The following is a 15,558-nucleotide window of genomic DNA, read 5'->3' as shown; positions in this document are numbered from 1 at the left end:
GTATATAACATGTATGAGAAAGCATTCATTGTAGTTACGGAGAATGTTTTTAACATCTATTACTATCTTAATCCTTGTCATCAAATATATGACTTTTTGTAGTTCTTCTCTCCCATTGCTCCACATGCCTCCCACCCTCCAAAATTCCAACACTGGTACTGAATTAACTTGGTAACAAGACTCTGTGCCCATGTCCCTATCTTAATGGCAAATCATAATTGAACCAGCAGCTTGATTTACATATAACTCTGTTTTATCTAACTGGAAATTAAACTGGTAGTGGATATTCAACAATACTGTATGGAAGTATTCTTACCCTAGTCTGGAAATGGGAGTTCCTCAAAGCAATTATTCTTTTGAACATGGTGATTTATTTTATGCAGTTGTTTAAATTCGTTGCTTAAAAATTTTCAAAAAGCAATTTAAAAAACATTTAAAAATATGTTTTTCTGACTTAATGGTGATCACTTAAAATAAGCAAGTCACAAGACATTTTCAAGTCATTCATGACACTATTACCCTAAATTTTAAAATTCCAAAGCACATTCACTATGTAGTAAGATTAGTTTCCCTCTAACAATATGCTTCATGAAGATTATTACTTGGTAGGGCCCTACAAAGTTATTCAAACTTAATTCATATAAACTGAAAACTAGAGAGATAAAGGAGCTGAAATAGAGCAGTTCTCTCCAGAAAGTTTGTAAAATTTCTTCTTCTAATCTGTTAAAATTTGTTTCAACTCAGATATAAATAACTCCTTTTTTTTAATCAATAGAACTTACACTTTGTGTAAAATACACCACTAATTGTCCCCCAGATTTCTCAAGTAAAGTTCTGTCAGGTCTACTGTAAGGAAGTAGAGATATGAAGCAGAGTTTTGCTGTTTGTTTTTGAGAAAAGGGTGAGTGGTGACAGGATCAATAATTATAGATGTAAAAATAGTTTTAAAAACTAGATTTTTAAACAAGACAAGTATCCTGAGAGCCAGCAGGCATTATTCTTAAACGTTCACTTTCAGTCTTATAGGGAAACCTATAGTTAATTAAGCCAAATTAACCTTATGAAGGTAGCCTTAAGAGTAACTAGAAAATAGAAGTTAGCTATAAAAGAAATAAAGAAGGGTGTTAACACAAAGAAACAGAAATTATCAAAGACAGGACAATGGTCTCACAAACTGAAACTTTAAATTAAGAATAAAAGGTTAGATGGGATCTAATACACTGAGGATTCTCTCAAGTACAGTAGTGCCTAAATCTGGTAACAATGGTTTGATAGGAAGTATGAAGTTGATACTCAAGAAATTATGGAAAATAACCATTTAGCAAATCTAATGTCCAAGTTTAATTATCATATTCAAAAAATATTAAAGACTGGTTAGTGATTTATTTTTGAAGCTTAATACAGTAACAAAATCTCCTCTGAAGTTTAAGGTATTTGGAAAGAAACTCTGGGACAAAAATCTGCCTTGTATCTATGAACTTGCCATTAGAGAATATAAGGATACTGTCAAAGCAATTTCTTAGCTGAAGTTTGAATGAACAGATGGCACATTTGTATGCTGTTTAAAGCAGAATGGTGTGGTAAATAGTACACACCATAGTAATAGAAAGAGCAAGGATCTTTGGTTTGCCAGTTTATGATGATCTTTGGTGTGTGACTCCCCTTCGCTAGGCTCCAATTACCTTGATCAAAAATGAGCAACTTTTACTAGATGATTTAATTCTCAGGACCATTTGAGCTCCAGGGTGTTATTCATGGAAGTATATATTCAAATATATGTTATTCTGTTTTATCTACATTGAGAAAATGTTTGGAGTATTACTGCTAATTTTGGCAATTTTTTTCAACCCTTCCTTTTCTTCGATATTTGCCTATGTGGTAGGGCCTATTTGAATTGTATGATACAGATCAGATTGCCAATGAACTGAGTCAAAGATCAATTAAATTCTATCTCATTTAATGCTATCTGCAGTATTGGGAACCTCAGCTTTAAGCTTTTCAGGAGGCAAGGCCAAGAGAAATAGACGAAATGGATTTCAAAATTTACCTTCTTAGAGGAAATCATGCCACTTCATCAGAAATGGAATTCTTTAAGTAGAGGCGAGAACTGAGAAGGCAGAAGATCAGTTCAACTTACTTTAACACAGGTTTCTTTTCCCCCCTCTGCTCAGGTCGGCACCGAATTCACGACAGTCTTGTACAATTTCATGTGTAACAGCAGTTGTGTTGGAGGGATGAACCGCCGACCAATTTTAATCATTGTTACTCTGGAAACCAGAGAGTAAGTGGCATATGTAGAACTGTAATTCTACTAAAATTTCATGGGCAGAGGGCAAAGTGAAATTGTCTCTGCTTTATCATTAACTTTGCAAGTACAGCAGAGAGCTATTCCTGATTTTGTCCTTTATGCTTTAAATCTGTGCAGCGAACTCATATATAAAAGATCTAAGAAAGTGGAGACAGAGGAGGGTGGATGAAGACAGAAGTGGGAGAACGAGCTGGGAAGGTGTGCAAGTCACTTCATACCTAAATTCTTGACATTTGACTGCAATTGTTTCTGATTAGACAGTGTTTGTTTTCATGTGGACCCCAAGGCATTTAGCAGTTTCTTTGAATACGTCTGGGCTGCCTTAGGGGGTTTTATCCCGACACATCCAGTGGCTTAACTCAAGTTTCCTTCAAAATTGTAGCTAAATACAGCTGTTCAGCTAATGAATTGGAGGTCCTTTGCAGAACAAATGGAATGCTATTTACTAATATTGCTTGTGGCAGATGAACACTTTGTGTTTTGCCAAGTGCTTTTTGGTCCATCCTCAGAGAGACTGTGAGTGAGCTGGTGGTTAATAGCCAGGAGAAGAAATAGAAATGGGAGAAACCCAGGGGACCTTTAAAATTCTTTCCAATGAACTCTTTCTTTCCTGTCTTCTCTTACTCCCAGTGGGCAAGTCCTGGGCCGGCGTTGCTTTGAGGCCCGGATCTGTGCTTGCCCAGGAAGAGACAGGAAAGCGGATGAAGACAGCATCAGAAAGCAGCAAGTGTCGGACAGCACAAAGAACGGTGATGGTACGAAGCGCCGTAAGTAGATGTAGTGGCCAAGTCGGGTAGGGTCGTGCCTTCTCCAGACAGTGGGGGGAGGGGGGAGCTGATATAGAGAAAACTTATGATGAGACCTGTGAGGTTTAGCAGCACTGAGACCCCAGAGTCGGTGGGAATAGGTGTAGCGTTGGTGGAGGTACTGCAGTGGACTCCGGGTGCACTCTGTGTGCTAGAAAAAGCAAGTAGTCAGTTTTCAGGGTTTCTTGGGACAGGGTTCTCATAATGGGACTTCTATATCAATAGCATTATCTAAAAACTAGGTGTAAACACAATTCTGAGGTCCCATCATGCTGTCTCAGAAATATTAGATGTATTAGATGAGAGACCCATTTATCTGTTTCTAGTAAGCTCTCCAGGTTATTTTGCTCCTAGTTAAAGATGGAGAATCAGTATCTTACCTGTTGGTATCAACTTATCTTTCCATGACTAAGCGTAAGACTTGAAAATAGCACCTGCCTACCTCATGACTCTATGGGGATAGTGAGATTCAAGGACATATTTCCTGAAGCATAGTCTGGAGAGTATGCAGATCTGAATTCCATCAACTCTTGACTTTATAGGCATGACTCTCTTGAGGCCTCTGTTACTTCAGCAGCTGTTTTCCAATTTGCTCTTTTTAATCAATGAAAGTTTTTTAATGAAGTGTCTCAAAGAGCATACAGTGCAAAATAAGTGAAAGCAGAGCTACTCCAGTTGAGGGGGTGGGGGTTGGGATGGTCTCTGGTTCTAGGCTCTGCCCTCAGCCACAATTTACTGATGACATGAACCTCTACAGAGCCTAGAAATCTGGGTCATGATATTTGAAAACCACTGATCCACACGTGCTTCTAATTTGTGTTACAATTTCCAAAGCAAGTACCTTGCATAAACTTGATTTCACTACAAGTATTTTAAAGTACATCACACAATGACTTAGTTTATGAAAAAGTTTTAATCATCAGTAAATGTTAACATCCCGAATAAATTAAAAAATCATAGGAGAACCTATCACATCAGGTTTTAACTGTTCATTGTGACATGCTTTTCCTATTAGAACGTTTCTCTCTCCAATCATTCCTCAAAAAGTCAAATATATTTTATATATTTGATAAAATTATTTTAACTTTAAGTTTGCCTGGAAAGATAATTTCTGAACTCTTCCCTGGACTCCCCAATAATTTACAAGTTAATTATTTTCAGTAAGAAGAAATTATCTGCATTTTTGTAAAAGGTTCATCTCTACTCTTTCAACCTTGGATACAGTTTATAATTTAGAAAATCATGATAATTGGCCAGTGCCACGGCTCACTTGGCTACTCCTCCGCCTGCGGTGCCAGTACCCTGGGTTTGGACACCGGATTCTGTCCCGGTTGCTCCTCTTCCAGTCCAGCTCTCTGCTGTGGCCCGGGAGTGCAGTGGAGGATGGCCCAAGTGCTTAGGACCTGCACCCACACGGGAGACCAGGAGGAAGCACCTGGCTTCTGGCTTTGGATTGGTACAGCACACCGGCTGTAGCAGCCATTGGGGGGGGTGAACCAACGAAAGGAAGACCTCTCTGTCTCTCTCTCTAACTCTGCCTGTCAAAACAAACAAACAAACAAACAAAAAAAGATCATGATAATTTACTACTCATTAATTCAGTCACTTGACCAAGACTATTTCTACAATACACATTTACCTCCATGGAGATGAATGACCTGAAAAAGAAAACACAGAACTAATTTCTCTTCCTTTTCTTAACAGCTATTCGCAGATAACCCTGAGCAAGACACAAGTTTTGCTGTAGCATTACTTAAGCCAAAGGCCATTTCTCAGTGTCCTGATTTTTCCCCTTTGATTTATTGCTCCCTACCTTGTTATTCCTAAGATTACACTTAATGTAAAAGCAATTATCACCAATTAAATGGATGCTTAAGAGTAGAATCTCTGATCTCACAAATGTTGCTGGTGCTAATGCCTGTTTAATATGTATTTAATATTAATGTTTAGTTAGTGAATGAGTTTAATATGCATTACTGCTTTAGAAACGTTCCCAGGATGTAACTGGCATTTTTCCCCTGCCAGCCTTTCGTCAGAACACCCATGGCATCCAGATGACATCCATCAAGAAGCGAAGATCCCCAGATGATGAGCTGTTATACTTACCAGTGAGTGTCTCTCGGGTGTCCCCTGTTTTACTTCAGTTTAACCTTCTTTGAGGGAGCTTTTCCTATATGATCAACTTCCAGTTACTTTTTAAAATGACAAAAGAAGTGTCTTAGCTGGGACAGCTACAACAAACTACCATAGACAGAGGTCATAAACAACAGAAATTTATTTCTTACCGTTCTGGAGGCTGGAAGGCCAAGATCAAGGTGCCAACCTAGACCAGTGTGGGCAAACCCTTGTGATTTGCAAACTTCCACCTTCTCCTGTGTCCTTACCTAGCTGGTAGAAGGCTAGGGAGCTCTGTAGGGTCCCTTTTATAACAGTCTTAATCCCATTCATAAAGACTCCACCCTCATGAACCATCCAAAGACCCCACATCCTAATCCCATCATGTCTAAAGTTAGGATTTCAATGTATGAATTTTGAAAGGGAAATAAATATTTAGTGTCTAATGATGTAGGTTAATAAGGTAAAGTAAAAAGAATATATTTTTTTGAAAAACCAGGAGAGTCAGGCATTTGGCTAAGTATAGTACTGTAGTAGTTAGGTTACCTCTTAGGATGTTTAAGTTTGTGTTCCAGCACCACATCTGATTCCAGCTTCCTGATATTGCAAAACCTGGGAGGCAGCAGGGATGGCTCAAGTGCTTGGGTCCCTGTCACACTTGTGGGAGACCTAAGTTGAGTTCCCAGCTGCTGGATTTGTCCTGGACCAGCCCTGACTATTAAGGGTATTTGGGAAGTGAAGCAGCAGTTGGAAGCTCTGCCTGCCTGTCCGTCCGTCCGTCCTTCAGTCTCACTCTGCCCCACGCCAAAATCTCTTTCAAATAAATAAATAAAAATCAAGAACTTTTCCTTTGTTTCCATAATTTTCGAATATATAAATAGAATGAGCTCCCCTTCTTACCTATCAAACCAATCAGAGCTACTTTCACAAAACAATTTTTCTTACACAAATGTTTAAAATGAATTTGTACTTATTATTTTAGAATAAGATTATCCTAGACAGCATGGTATAAATTTTGTCAGAAAGCGTTCACAAAGATAATAACACAGCAATTCTAGAAAGTTGATTGGATTTCTTTTAAGGAGTTCTATGAAAAACAGCAGGGTCCTCTGTAGTATGTACATAGCTAGAAGGCTCAATCCTGTTGCTCTGTAGCATTATTCACTTCTACAGAGAACATTGTCCCTCTCAGGGTCAGCAGTAAGGTTACTTTATATTAGACTATGTTTCCAGTTGGTTGAATTCTTGTTAACTTAGGTCTTTGGTGTCTAGAGTGGCAATAAAGCTTTGGTGACAAGAATAGCCCTTGATGCCATCTACACTGACATGAGACACAGGCAAGCAGGGTCAGGAAATCTATGAAATGCCTCCCTGGAATTGAAATTAAAGCAACTCAACAGCTTTGGGTGTGCCTCTCCTTTATATCTACCTTCTTTGGGTCATAATTCTCAAGGAAATATACTGCTGGTCAACCAACTGTACAGTGAGTTACCTAAGATTCTGCATGTCTTGTATCTGAGGCTGTGTATAGAAACTGATTTGAGAGTTTTCATTAAAATATTATCCTGATGTATTGAATATTCCAAAAGATGCAATATGTTTTCAGATGATCAGACAGTAACTATCTGAAAAATGTTCTAAAATCATTTATTTATTTGTTATTTACTTGAGAGATGTAGTCGGGGGGGTGGAGGAGAGACAAATAGACAAAGAGAGAGAGAGAGAGAAATTTCCCTTCTACTGGTTCATTTTTCAAATACCTACAATGGCTAGAGCTGAGCTGGGAGCTGAAACTGAATCCAGCTCCCCACATGAGTGGCAGGAACCCACTTACTTGAGCCATCATCTTCTGCTTCCTATGGTGAACACTAGCTGGAAGCTGGATTCACAAGCCAGAGCTAGGGATTTAGTCCAGGTGTTCTGATGTGGGGCATGGGCACGTTAACCCATGTCTTAACCATTAGGCTAAAGACTTGTCCCTGAAAATCTATTGTTAATAACCTATTTTTCAGCTTGTACTCTTGACAGAGGTGCCATGTAATGAGTTATATATATATATATATTTTAAAATTATTCAGTTATTTATTTGAAAGGCAGAATTACAGAGAGGCAGAGAAGAGAGAGAAAAGGAGAGAGAGAGAGAGATCTTCTTTCTGTTGGTTCACTCCCCAAATGGCCACAACGGCTGGAGCTGGGCTGATCAGAAGCCAGAAGCCAGGAGTCCACCAGGTGCAGGGGCCCAAGCACTTGGGCCATCCTCCACTGCTTTCCTAGGCTGTAGAAGAGAGCTGGATCAGAAGTGGAGCAGCCAGGACTTGAATCGGTGCCTATATTGGATGCTGGCACTGCAGGCAATGGCTTTACCTGCTATGCCATAGCACTGACCCCATGAGTAATATCTTAAGTTTAGTCAAGAACTAGCCAAACCAAAGTATGTGGGAAAAAATTACTAATTTGGCATGTATTTTTCTGGTATTTGCTGAAAGGTAGATAGTTTAGACGTTGAGCACTTAGAGATCTCTAGGTCCCAACTCTTACTTTGAAAGAGTTTGCCTTATACTGAGGACACAGACAGCAATACATGATGAAATAAGTACTAGGCATAGAATGTAGGGTATACAAGCAGAGTGAAAGGTGCAGACCAAAACTGCACAGTCCGGGAAAGCTTCACAGAGAAAGGTTCCCAAGGCTGGAATGAGGAGGAGATGAGGAGGAGATAATCCAACCAAATTAAGAAATGTTTCCATTTCTGAATTCTGACATGTTCTGCCTCTTGTCCTAAGGGTAGGGGGTGGAGTAGGGTGGAGTGGCCTGGAGTGAGGTAGGTAAAATGTCCAGAGTGCATGATGTAGATGGCATTTCACTCTCAGGGCTCTGCAGGGCTTTGCTTGCCTCTCCGTGAACCTGGTCCTACTTGTACTTTTTAAAACTCCTAAGAGACTCATTTTCTCGAGGCTGAAAACTTTTTCTCTTTCCATAGATAGAAGTAGTTGATTCTCATTTTTCATGATAATTATGTTTGACAAAGTTGCTACAAAAACTGAATTCATTAATACTGAGTAATTGCTTCTAGGGACAACACAGAATTAGGTTGCTGTGAGCCTCTGGTCTCAACATTTTGTTATCAGATCAGCACATAACTTTCTTTTATATGTGTTTCTGCTGAATGAAATCATATTTAATGTATGTTGTTGACCCACTCATCTTTAACTCATGTTCAACAGTGCTAGGTACCCCATGCCTGAACAATGCTCATCAACCATATTTATTTGCCCTATAAGGCACAGTCTGACTTTCTTGTTCTTAGGGCACTAAACAGCATCTCAGCATTACCTCGAGGGCCATTTTAAATAGTCACATTACCAACAAGAAGTGCAAAAATGTAAAAAATGTGACACAAAATAGGCCACATACGGGACACTTATTTACACTCTGAGAGCTGAAACAAGACAGCAGAACTGCCCCTCGTTTGGCCTCAGTTAGGAACATGCACAGGTGACTCTGCACGTATGTGAATGATCACAAAAGCACCAGCATTGATGTTTTATGTTACAAATGAACGTCAGTGAGTAGGAGACTTTGCAAATATCTTGTCCATGGAGATTGCACTCCAGCTCTTTGTCTTGCCTTTTTCCTTCTGTTCCCTTAAACAGGTGAGGGGCCGGGAGACTTACGAAATGCTGCTGAAGATCAAAGAGTCCCTGGAGCTCATGCAGTACCTTCCTCAGCACACGATTGAAACCTACAGGCAGCAGCAGCAGCAGCAGCACCAGCACTTACTTCAGAAACAGTGAGTGTGTCTGTGTGTCGTGTTGGGAGGCATGAGCAAGGGGGGCTGTTTTTGTTGTCAGCAATAGGGAACGTGATGGGCTACGGCAACACTGACATCGTGAGACAGCCGAGTGTGATAGGTCCAGGCCAGCTGGTCTGGTACTCTCTCTCTCTGTTTCAACTTTTTATATGATTTATCAGAACCTTCCCTTGGAGAAGTGTCACCTGTGCTCTGACACCGACTCCGGACCATTTCTGGTGATTCACAGAGAGAGACTCACACTAATGGAATACGTTCTCTTTCACTATTTCTGCTCCATACACATCTGTCAATAAAAGAATTTTGAGTACACAGTCTAGCCTAGTAATATGTGTATATTGAAAAATACAAAGTCTTCCCTCACCCCAGTGGATTGTCTCATACATATCCTGGGATGCACTGTGTCCACTTCTGGGAATACTGCTGCAGACAGGGATAGCAAATAGGTTTTTACTACGAAGTTTCTTGCGTGAGTGTTTTGTTAAGAAGGACTCTGAGACCTAGTACATGCTTACTGGGAATATGTCTGGATGTAGGACAAAGTAGCACCATATTGCTAGGTTTAGTATCCTGGCTCTGTGTTGTCTTCCAGCAATACATGTCTACATAACTGTGCCCAGATTTCACAATCATATCAGCACATACACACAGCCCAGTTTTTCTAGAAAAAGACTCATTTATTTATTTGAAATGCAGTTGTGGAGAGAGAAGGAGAGACAGAGAGAAATAGAAATAGAGATCTTCTGTCTGCTGGCTCACTCCCCAAATGGCTGCAACAGCCTGGGAAGGCTTCATCCAGGAGTCAGGAGCTTCTTCAGGGTATCCCAAATGGTGACAGGAGCCTAAGTACTTGGACCATCTTCCACTGCTTTTACCAGGCCATTAGCAGAGCACTGGATTGGAAGGGGGGCTCCAGGACATGAACTGGTGCTCATATGGGTTGCCAGCATCACAGCTAACGGCTGTACCAGCTATGCCACAATGCTGGCCCCATACACAGCCTGTTTTTATGTTACCTTTTACCTAGACTATTGGATCTTTAATGATGTTAATTATTTTATGACTAATAAGAATTGAATAGCTGTGATGAAAGGATAGAAGGTTGGCTAATCAGGACTCTGTTTATACTTACATTTCAGTGGTTAAAAATAATCACTTATTAGCTTAATTGAGATATTGTATGTGTGTTAGAAATATTGCCAGATTCTCTGCAGATAATGTAAAATATACGCATTTTTGAGTCCATCTGAGTACTTTAAACATTCAACTTTGCAGGCAAAAAGAAATGAAGCCACACTGTTCTCTAGGTTTAAATAAATAAATAAAAATGGAAAAATTTTTTTAAAAAATGAAGCCAATAACTATCTTTCCTGAGGCAAAGAATATCTTGTACAATAGAAATGCAAATGAGCAATAAATAAGTCTCCTGGACTAATATCTTGTTAGCTACTATAAGGGAGACAGCTATAGAGAGTATAATAAAGAGGAACTCCTTAGTCTGTTGTTGTTTTTTTTTTTTTTTTAATCAACCAAAGTCAGTTTGGGCTGGAATACATCTCAGATATTCAGGGGGCATCCCAAAGCATCTGTTGACTATGGGGTGAAGTGGGAAGCAGAGGAAGAGAAAAGAGGTGTGCTCTGTCTTCAAAGGACTTTGAATTCCTGACGTGTTTAAGACCCTTTTTGGCTGGGAGGGATCTCACCATTTACTGTTTAGCATGAAAGTTTTGGAAACCGAAATTATATGGTGTTTTTACCTAAGGCTGAGCAGAAAGTTTAATTAGCTAATTCCTTGGGGACACAAAATATTCCAAAGTAGAATTAGAACTCAGGGTTGCAGACAGAATTCCTATTGCCCATCATGTAAGTTTGTTGGGAAATCATTATGGAAATACATGTTAATATATTCTGATGCAAAATCAATTTAGTTCTTATAAAAGCTGTTCAACAGGGATCAAAGAAATAGAGACCTGTAACATCCTTTATAGACCCGGAGGGAAGAAGTGCCTTTCCCAAGATAGGTACATTGCGGGATTAAGAAACACTCCCAAATTGTTTCCAGTTCACTGTGGAAAAGTTTGACTCTGCCAAAATGACCCCAGGAAAATTGCACATAATGTACTATGCTGAACTGGTTGCTCTGTGATCCTGTTGCCTATCTTTTTTCCCGTTCACAGGAAAAGGTCTGACCATTTAGCACAAAGATAGGTCAGCTTTTTCCCCTGCTATATAGTACTGGTGATAAATACTAAATTGATGGCTTTTTATGCCTTATGATCTGTTGCAACTACTCAGTTCTGTGATTCTAGCACAAAAAGACTTCTGTCATACATAAATGCAGAGTGAGAGTGGTTGTTACTATAAAATTTTACTTACGGACTCTGAAATTGAATTGCATAAATTCTTACATGCTGTGAAATATTGTTTCCTTTTGATTCTTCCTACCCCATTTAAACATATAAAACCCATTCTCAATTTAGGAGCCAGTTTTGGCCTCATCACTGCCCTTTGCTAATCCCTCTAGTACATAGATGAGTGGCTCTTCTTTGATTGCTTTTTGAGACTCAGATTTTGTTTGATAAGTATAATTAGAAGTTAATATCTTTATCCCAAGATATAGAAGTGTTATGGGTTTTAGAACTTCTAAAGTGAGTTTTCAGTGGCGTTTCATTGTCTAAGAAGAACAGCAGAAACCTTTAACAGAGATCTCTTTCTTCTTAGAAAGTTAGACATGCCCATCAAGAAATGCAATATAGCTAATGATGCAACCCCATTATCAGATAAGACTAAAATAGCTGATTTATATAACAATTCTAATTGAAGGTCTGCTACATGAAAGCATTAAGGAAAGAGAAGAGAAAGATGGAGTTTCTGCCATCCCTTATCTGGCAATGTAATGGGGAATTCCTAACCAAAATGCCTTTTGAATTTTAAGAAAACTCTGGAAGTTTGGAAGTTTAGTCTCAGCATTATATAAACTAATAGGACAATTTTAAACAGCTTCTATAGATCATATAAGAAAGAGAATTGTTTACTATGATTTTAGAGATTTTGCAAGCCAGGAGGATGAGCATAAATCACAGGCCTAAGCTATTTGTGTTTGTTGAAGTGACACATAAAAATGCATATTTGTGTGCACCTACATGATGAGTGACACAGTGCTTCCTGTCTGACTAGCTTACATCGCTCTAATGGGAAATGTATTATTCATATTTCAGATAGCATTCCATTTCATCTGAGAAGAAAATATATCTTAAAACTGTGTTCTTTAAAACAGCCCAAAAGATTTTAGGAACTTGTTTTCATTTTTTTTTTTTTTTGCATGTGTGGTCACAGATAAACAGTGAGAAATGAGTAACCTTTTAGATCCTTGGTGTGATTATTTGAAAGTATCATATGCATGTTTTTGAGTTATATCTCACAGCTGTGGTAACTTGTGCATGAGAATCTAACAAGCTATAAAATGAAATCTTTGCAAAATATAGACATTTAGACTAATTATGCCTTTGCAACATTATACATATGAGGGTCTCCACTGAGTGATATACATCAACATAAATCCTCTAGTTGATGTATTCTTCAGCTGAGGTTCTTTTATTTTCAGCTTTTTGTTTTCATGTAATCTCCAAGAAAGAACATGAACGACTAGACAAAGAAAATTGGAAATCTAATTTCTTGGCAATAATTTGAAAAGAATAAATCATCTTGGAAAATGCCTTTAACATACTGTGATTTCCTTTCCAAAATATAGTACCAATTTTATGCTGCTAAAGAATCAATTTTGTACTTTCCTTTTCAGTAGAAGGAAAATTAGTGAGAAGGCATATCTTTCTAAAAGGTGGCAATGCCATATTTTCAGTTTAAATATTTTGTTAGTGCCCCACTATGTGTTTTCTCGCTGCCTACTTTTCATTTGTGCATGGTCTTCTTTGTTAAAAGATTCCTTCAAAATTACCTTCATGATCATAGGCATTTATGTAAGATAGATTTTACACTGAGTTGTCATGAATCAAATTGTTACAGACAGAAGTAGGCTCTACATTCTTTATAAAGAAATTTGATTTTAGTTGATGTGCCCACATTGGTATAAATATATGCAGTTATGTTTACAGAAGCCAGTATTTACAGGGAAGACAAATTGGGCGCCCTTTTTGCATTAGACTTCTTGCCTTTATGTTTTCAAGGAATATTAATGCTTAAGATGCCTTTATGGAAGCCATTTGACACCTATTTAGCAGTCTTTGGATTTCTATATTTCAGACCAAGTCCATCTTTTTTTTTTTTTTTACTTTTTCCTGTAGTTTACCCTATATCTTGGTTTCTGTCCTGTCCTAATCTCAGACCAACATCAATTTGTCCTAGGTTTGTTTATAGCCTAACTCATGCTTTTCTCTGGAAAATTATTTTTACAGTTTCTATAGGATAGACTTCATTTAAATTTGAATGTCAATGTGTGATCCTGTGCCCTTAATATTTTTCTTTATCATTTGATAATTGTAGCTCAATAGTAATACAAGCCAAGGAATAGTCCAACAGCACAGAATCTTCAAGGCTATCCAGTCTCTCACACTGTACCTGATACCCAGTAACTACACGTGTACTGTGATTTCATATCCAGTTCACACTAGAGTTATAGAATAAGATTGGAACATAGAGCTCTTCTCTCTGCAATGTTTTGTCTGCTTAATTAGTTAAGTTATAATAAAACTAAAGCAATAACTACAAAGGTATTTCAAAAAAAATTATGGGAAAAGGAACTATATGATGTTTATTTTGATGCAAAAAACCTTTTTTGAAATCCATGCATATAAGGGGTCTTCATAACATTTATGGAAAATGCATATTATAAAAAACTGTGTATGGAATTTTATTTTTTTTTTGTTTATTTGAAAGGCAGAGAGAGAAAGAGATAGAGACAGACAGATGTCCCATCTTTTGGTTCACTCCCCAAATGCTCACAAAGCCAAGGGTGGGGCCAGGCCAAAGCCAAGACCCAGAGACTCAATTCAGTTCTCCCACTTGGGTGGCATGGACTCAAGTACTTGAGTCACCTGTTCTCTCCCAGTGTGAGCACATAAGCAGAAAATTGGAATAGGAGACATAGCTGGGACTCAGATTTAGGCACTCAAATATAGGATGCAGGCATCCCAAGTGACATCTTAATTGTTGCACTAAATGCCCACCCTGTACGTGGATTTTGAATTTTTTTACACTAAAATAAATGTATCTTTTAATTCCATTTTATGTAAAGCTTTTGAAATATCTTTATGTCTCTGTTACCAGTTAGTTGGTATTCACCTTTGCTGTTTCCATTTGAAGTTCTATCTCTTTTAGGTCATTTGGATGTTATTATCTTCAAGAATATTGATTTTTTTTCCTCAGATTCATGTAACTTAGGGAGAAGAAAACAATATTTTCAGGACCATCAATGTAGGAGAGAGCAGAGGACACAAACCTCCAAACTGTTAGAAGGAATTAACATATTTCTAGGGTTGGTAGAGACAGTCTTTATAGTTCCAGAATATCTATTTGAAATCCCAGCTTTCTAGGTAAAATCAGGTGAATATTGGAAATTTCATATGTTCAAACTTACAGTAAGAAACAGCACACATTTTTACTGTTAACACACTGTTAACACTGTTGCTTTTAACTTTGAAGCTATGTTATAAATGTTTCAGGGCAAAGATTTATTAGCTCTGAGTTGGTAATAAAGGAAAAACTCAAAGATTAAATCACTTTTCAAAGTTTTCCCATCTTGTTGCAGATCTAGTGTAAGTTCTAGGTCAGAAAGCTTGAACCCCGTGGTTCCCACACCCTTATCTGGGATAGAACACTTGTGTGATTTTAGCATGTTGTTGTATGTCCATCTGTGCTTCAAGAGAAGCTCTGACTTTAACATCCAACCAAGAAGCCAGAGCTGTAGTGTTTTAGTTGGTAGTAACTTGCTTCCTTACTAATGTGTATTCTGGCATATTTTATAGATACCAATTCGTGCTGATGAGATAGTTTTCTGACTTCCAGCACTAACCAAGCAAAAATGGCCTTGTTCTGAAAGTAACCCAAGATGATTCAAAAAGCCAGGCTGGGAAACAATTCCCAAGCAGTTGATGGAGTTGCACAACCTCTAGCAAAATAAAAGGGCTTTTTTTTCTGGCATGCTTGTGGCATAATTGATTTCTTAATTATGCAAAGGTTGCTTTCATGAGTTTGATATATGCTTTTATAGGCCAAGTTTGTGACTGAAAGGATTAAGATATTATCCCTCTCAATGTGGGCACATACAAAATGCTCATTAATAGTTCTTTACAAATGCATGATGACGCAGCCCCTATGCTGATAAGATCATATTTCTTCATATTTCACAGTTAGGCTAGACAAGAGCAGTAATGAGGTATAATAATTGGACAGATGACATTTTTACCAAGATGAAAGTTTATTCTAGTTTCTCCAATGCCTTCTTTAATTAATTGTGTCCAGTAAGCCAAGCATACGTCCATATTGTCAAGCAGTATGCTAAG

General features: G+C 38.1%; 1 protein-coding gene across 14 annotated transcripts in view; it reads left to right on the top strand.

Annotated features, from left to right (window-relative positions):
* Window positions 1-15,558, top strand: part of TP63 (tumor protein p63) — a 252,244-nt gene that overhangs the window by 221,132 nt on the left and 15,554 nt on the right. For 10 of the 14 annotated variants that reach the window (XM_089330856.1, XM_051818894.3, XM_008266648.5 and 7 more), the window contains 4 exons: window positions 2,172-2,281; window positions 2,939-3,075; window positions 5,140-5,222; window positions 8,883-9,019. In XM_089330856.1, coding sequence (XP_089186982.1) covers window positions 2,172-2,281; window positions 2,939-3,075; window positions 5,140-5,222; window positions 8,883-9,019 — 467 coding nt within the window. The remainder of the gene's footprint in view (window positions 1-2,171; window positions 2,282-2,938; window positions 3,076-5,139; window positions 5,223-8,882; window positions 9,020-15,558) is intronic. The other 4 variants (XM_051818895.3, XM_008266646.5, XM_089330861.1 and 1 more) reach the window with 1 other exon arrangement.

The sequence above is a fragment of the Oryctolagus cuniculus genome, chromosome 4 (assembly GCF_051225735.1).
Source record: "Oryctolagus cuniculus isolate XC-2025 breed Fujian yellow rabbit chromosome 4, ASM5122573v1, whole genome shotgun sequence".
NCBI lineage: Eukaryota > Metazoa > Chordata > Mammalia > Lagomorpha > Leporidae > Oryctolagus > Oryctolagus cuniculus.
The sequence above is the reverse complement of the archived record's forward strand: the minus strand, read 5'-3'. Positions and strand labels throughout refer to the sequence as shown.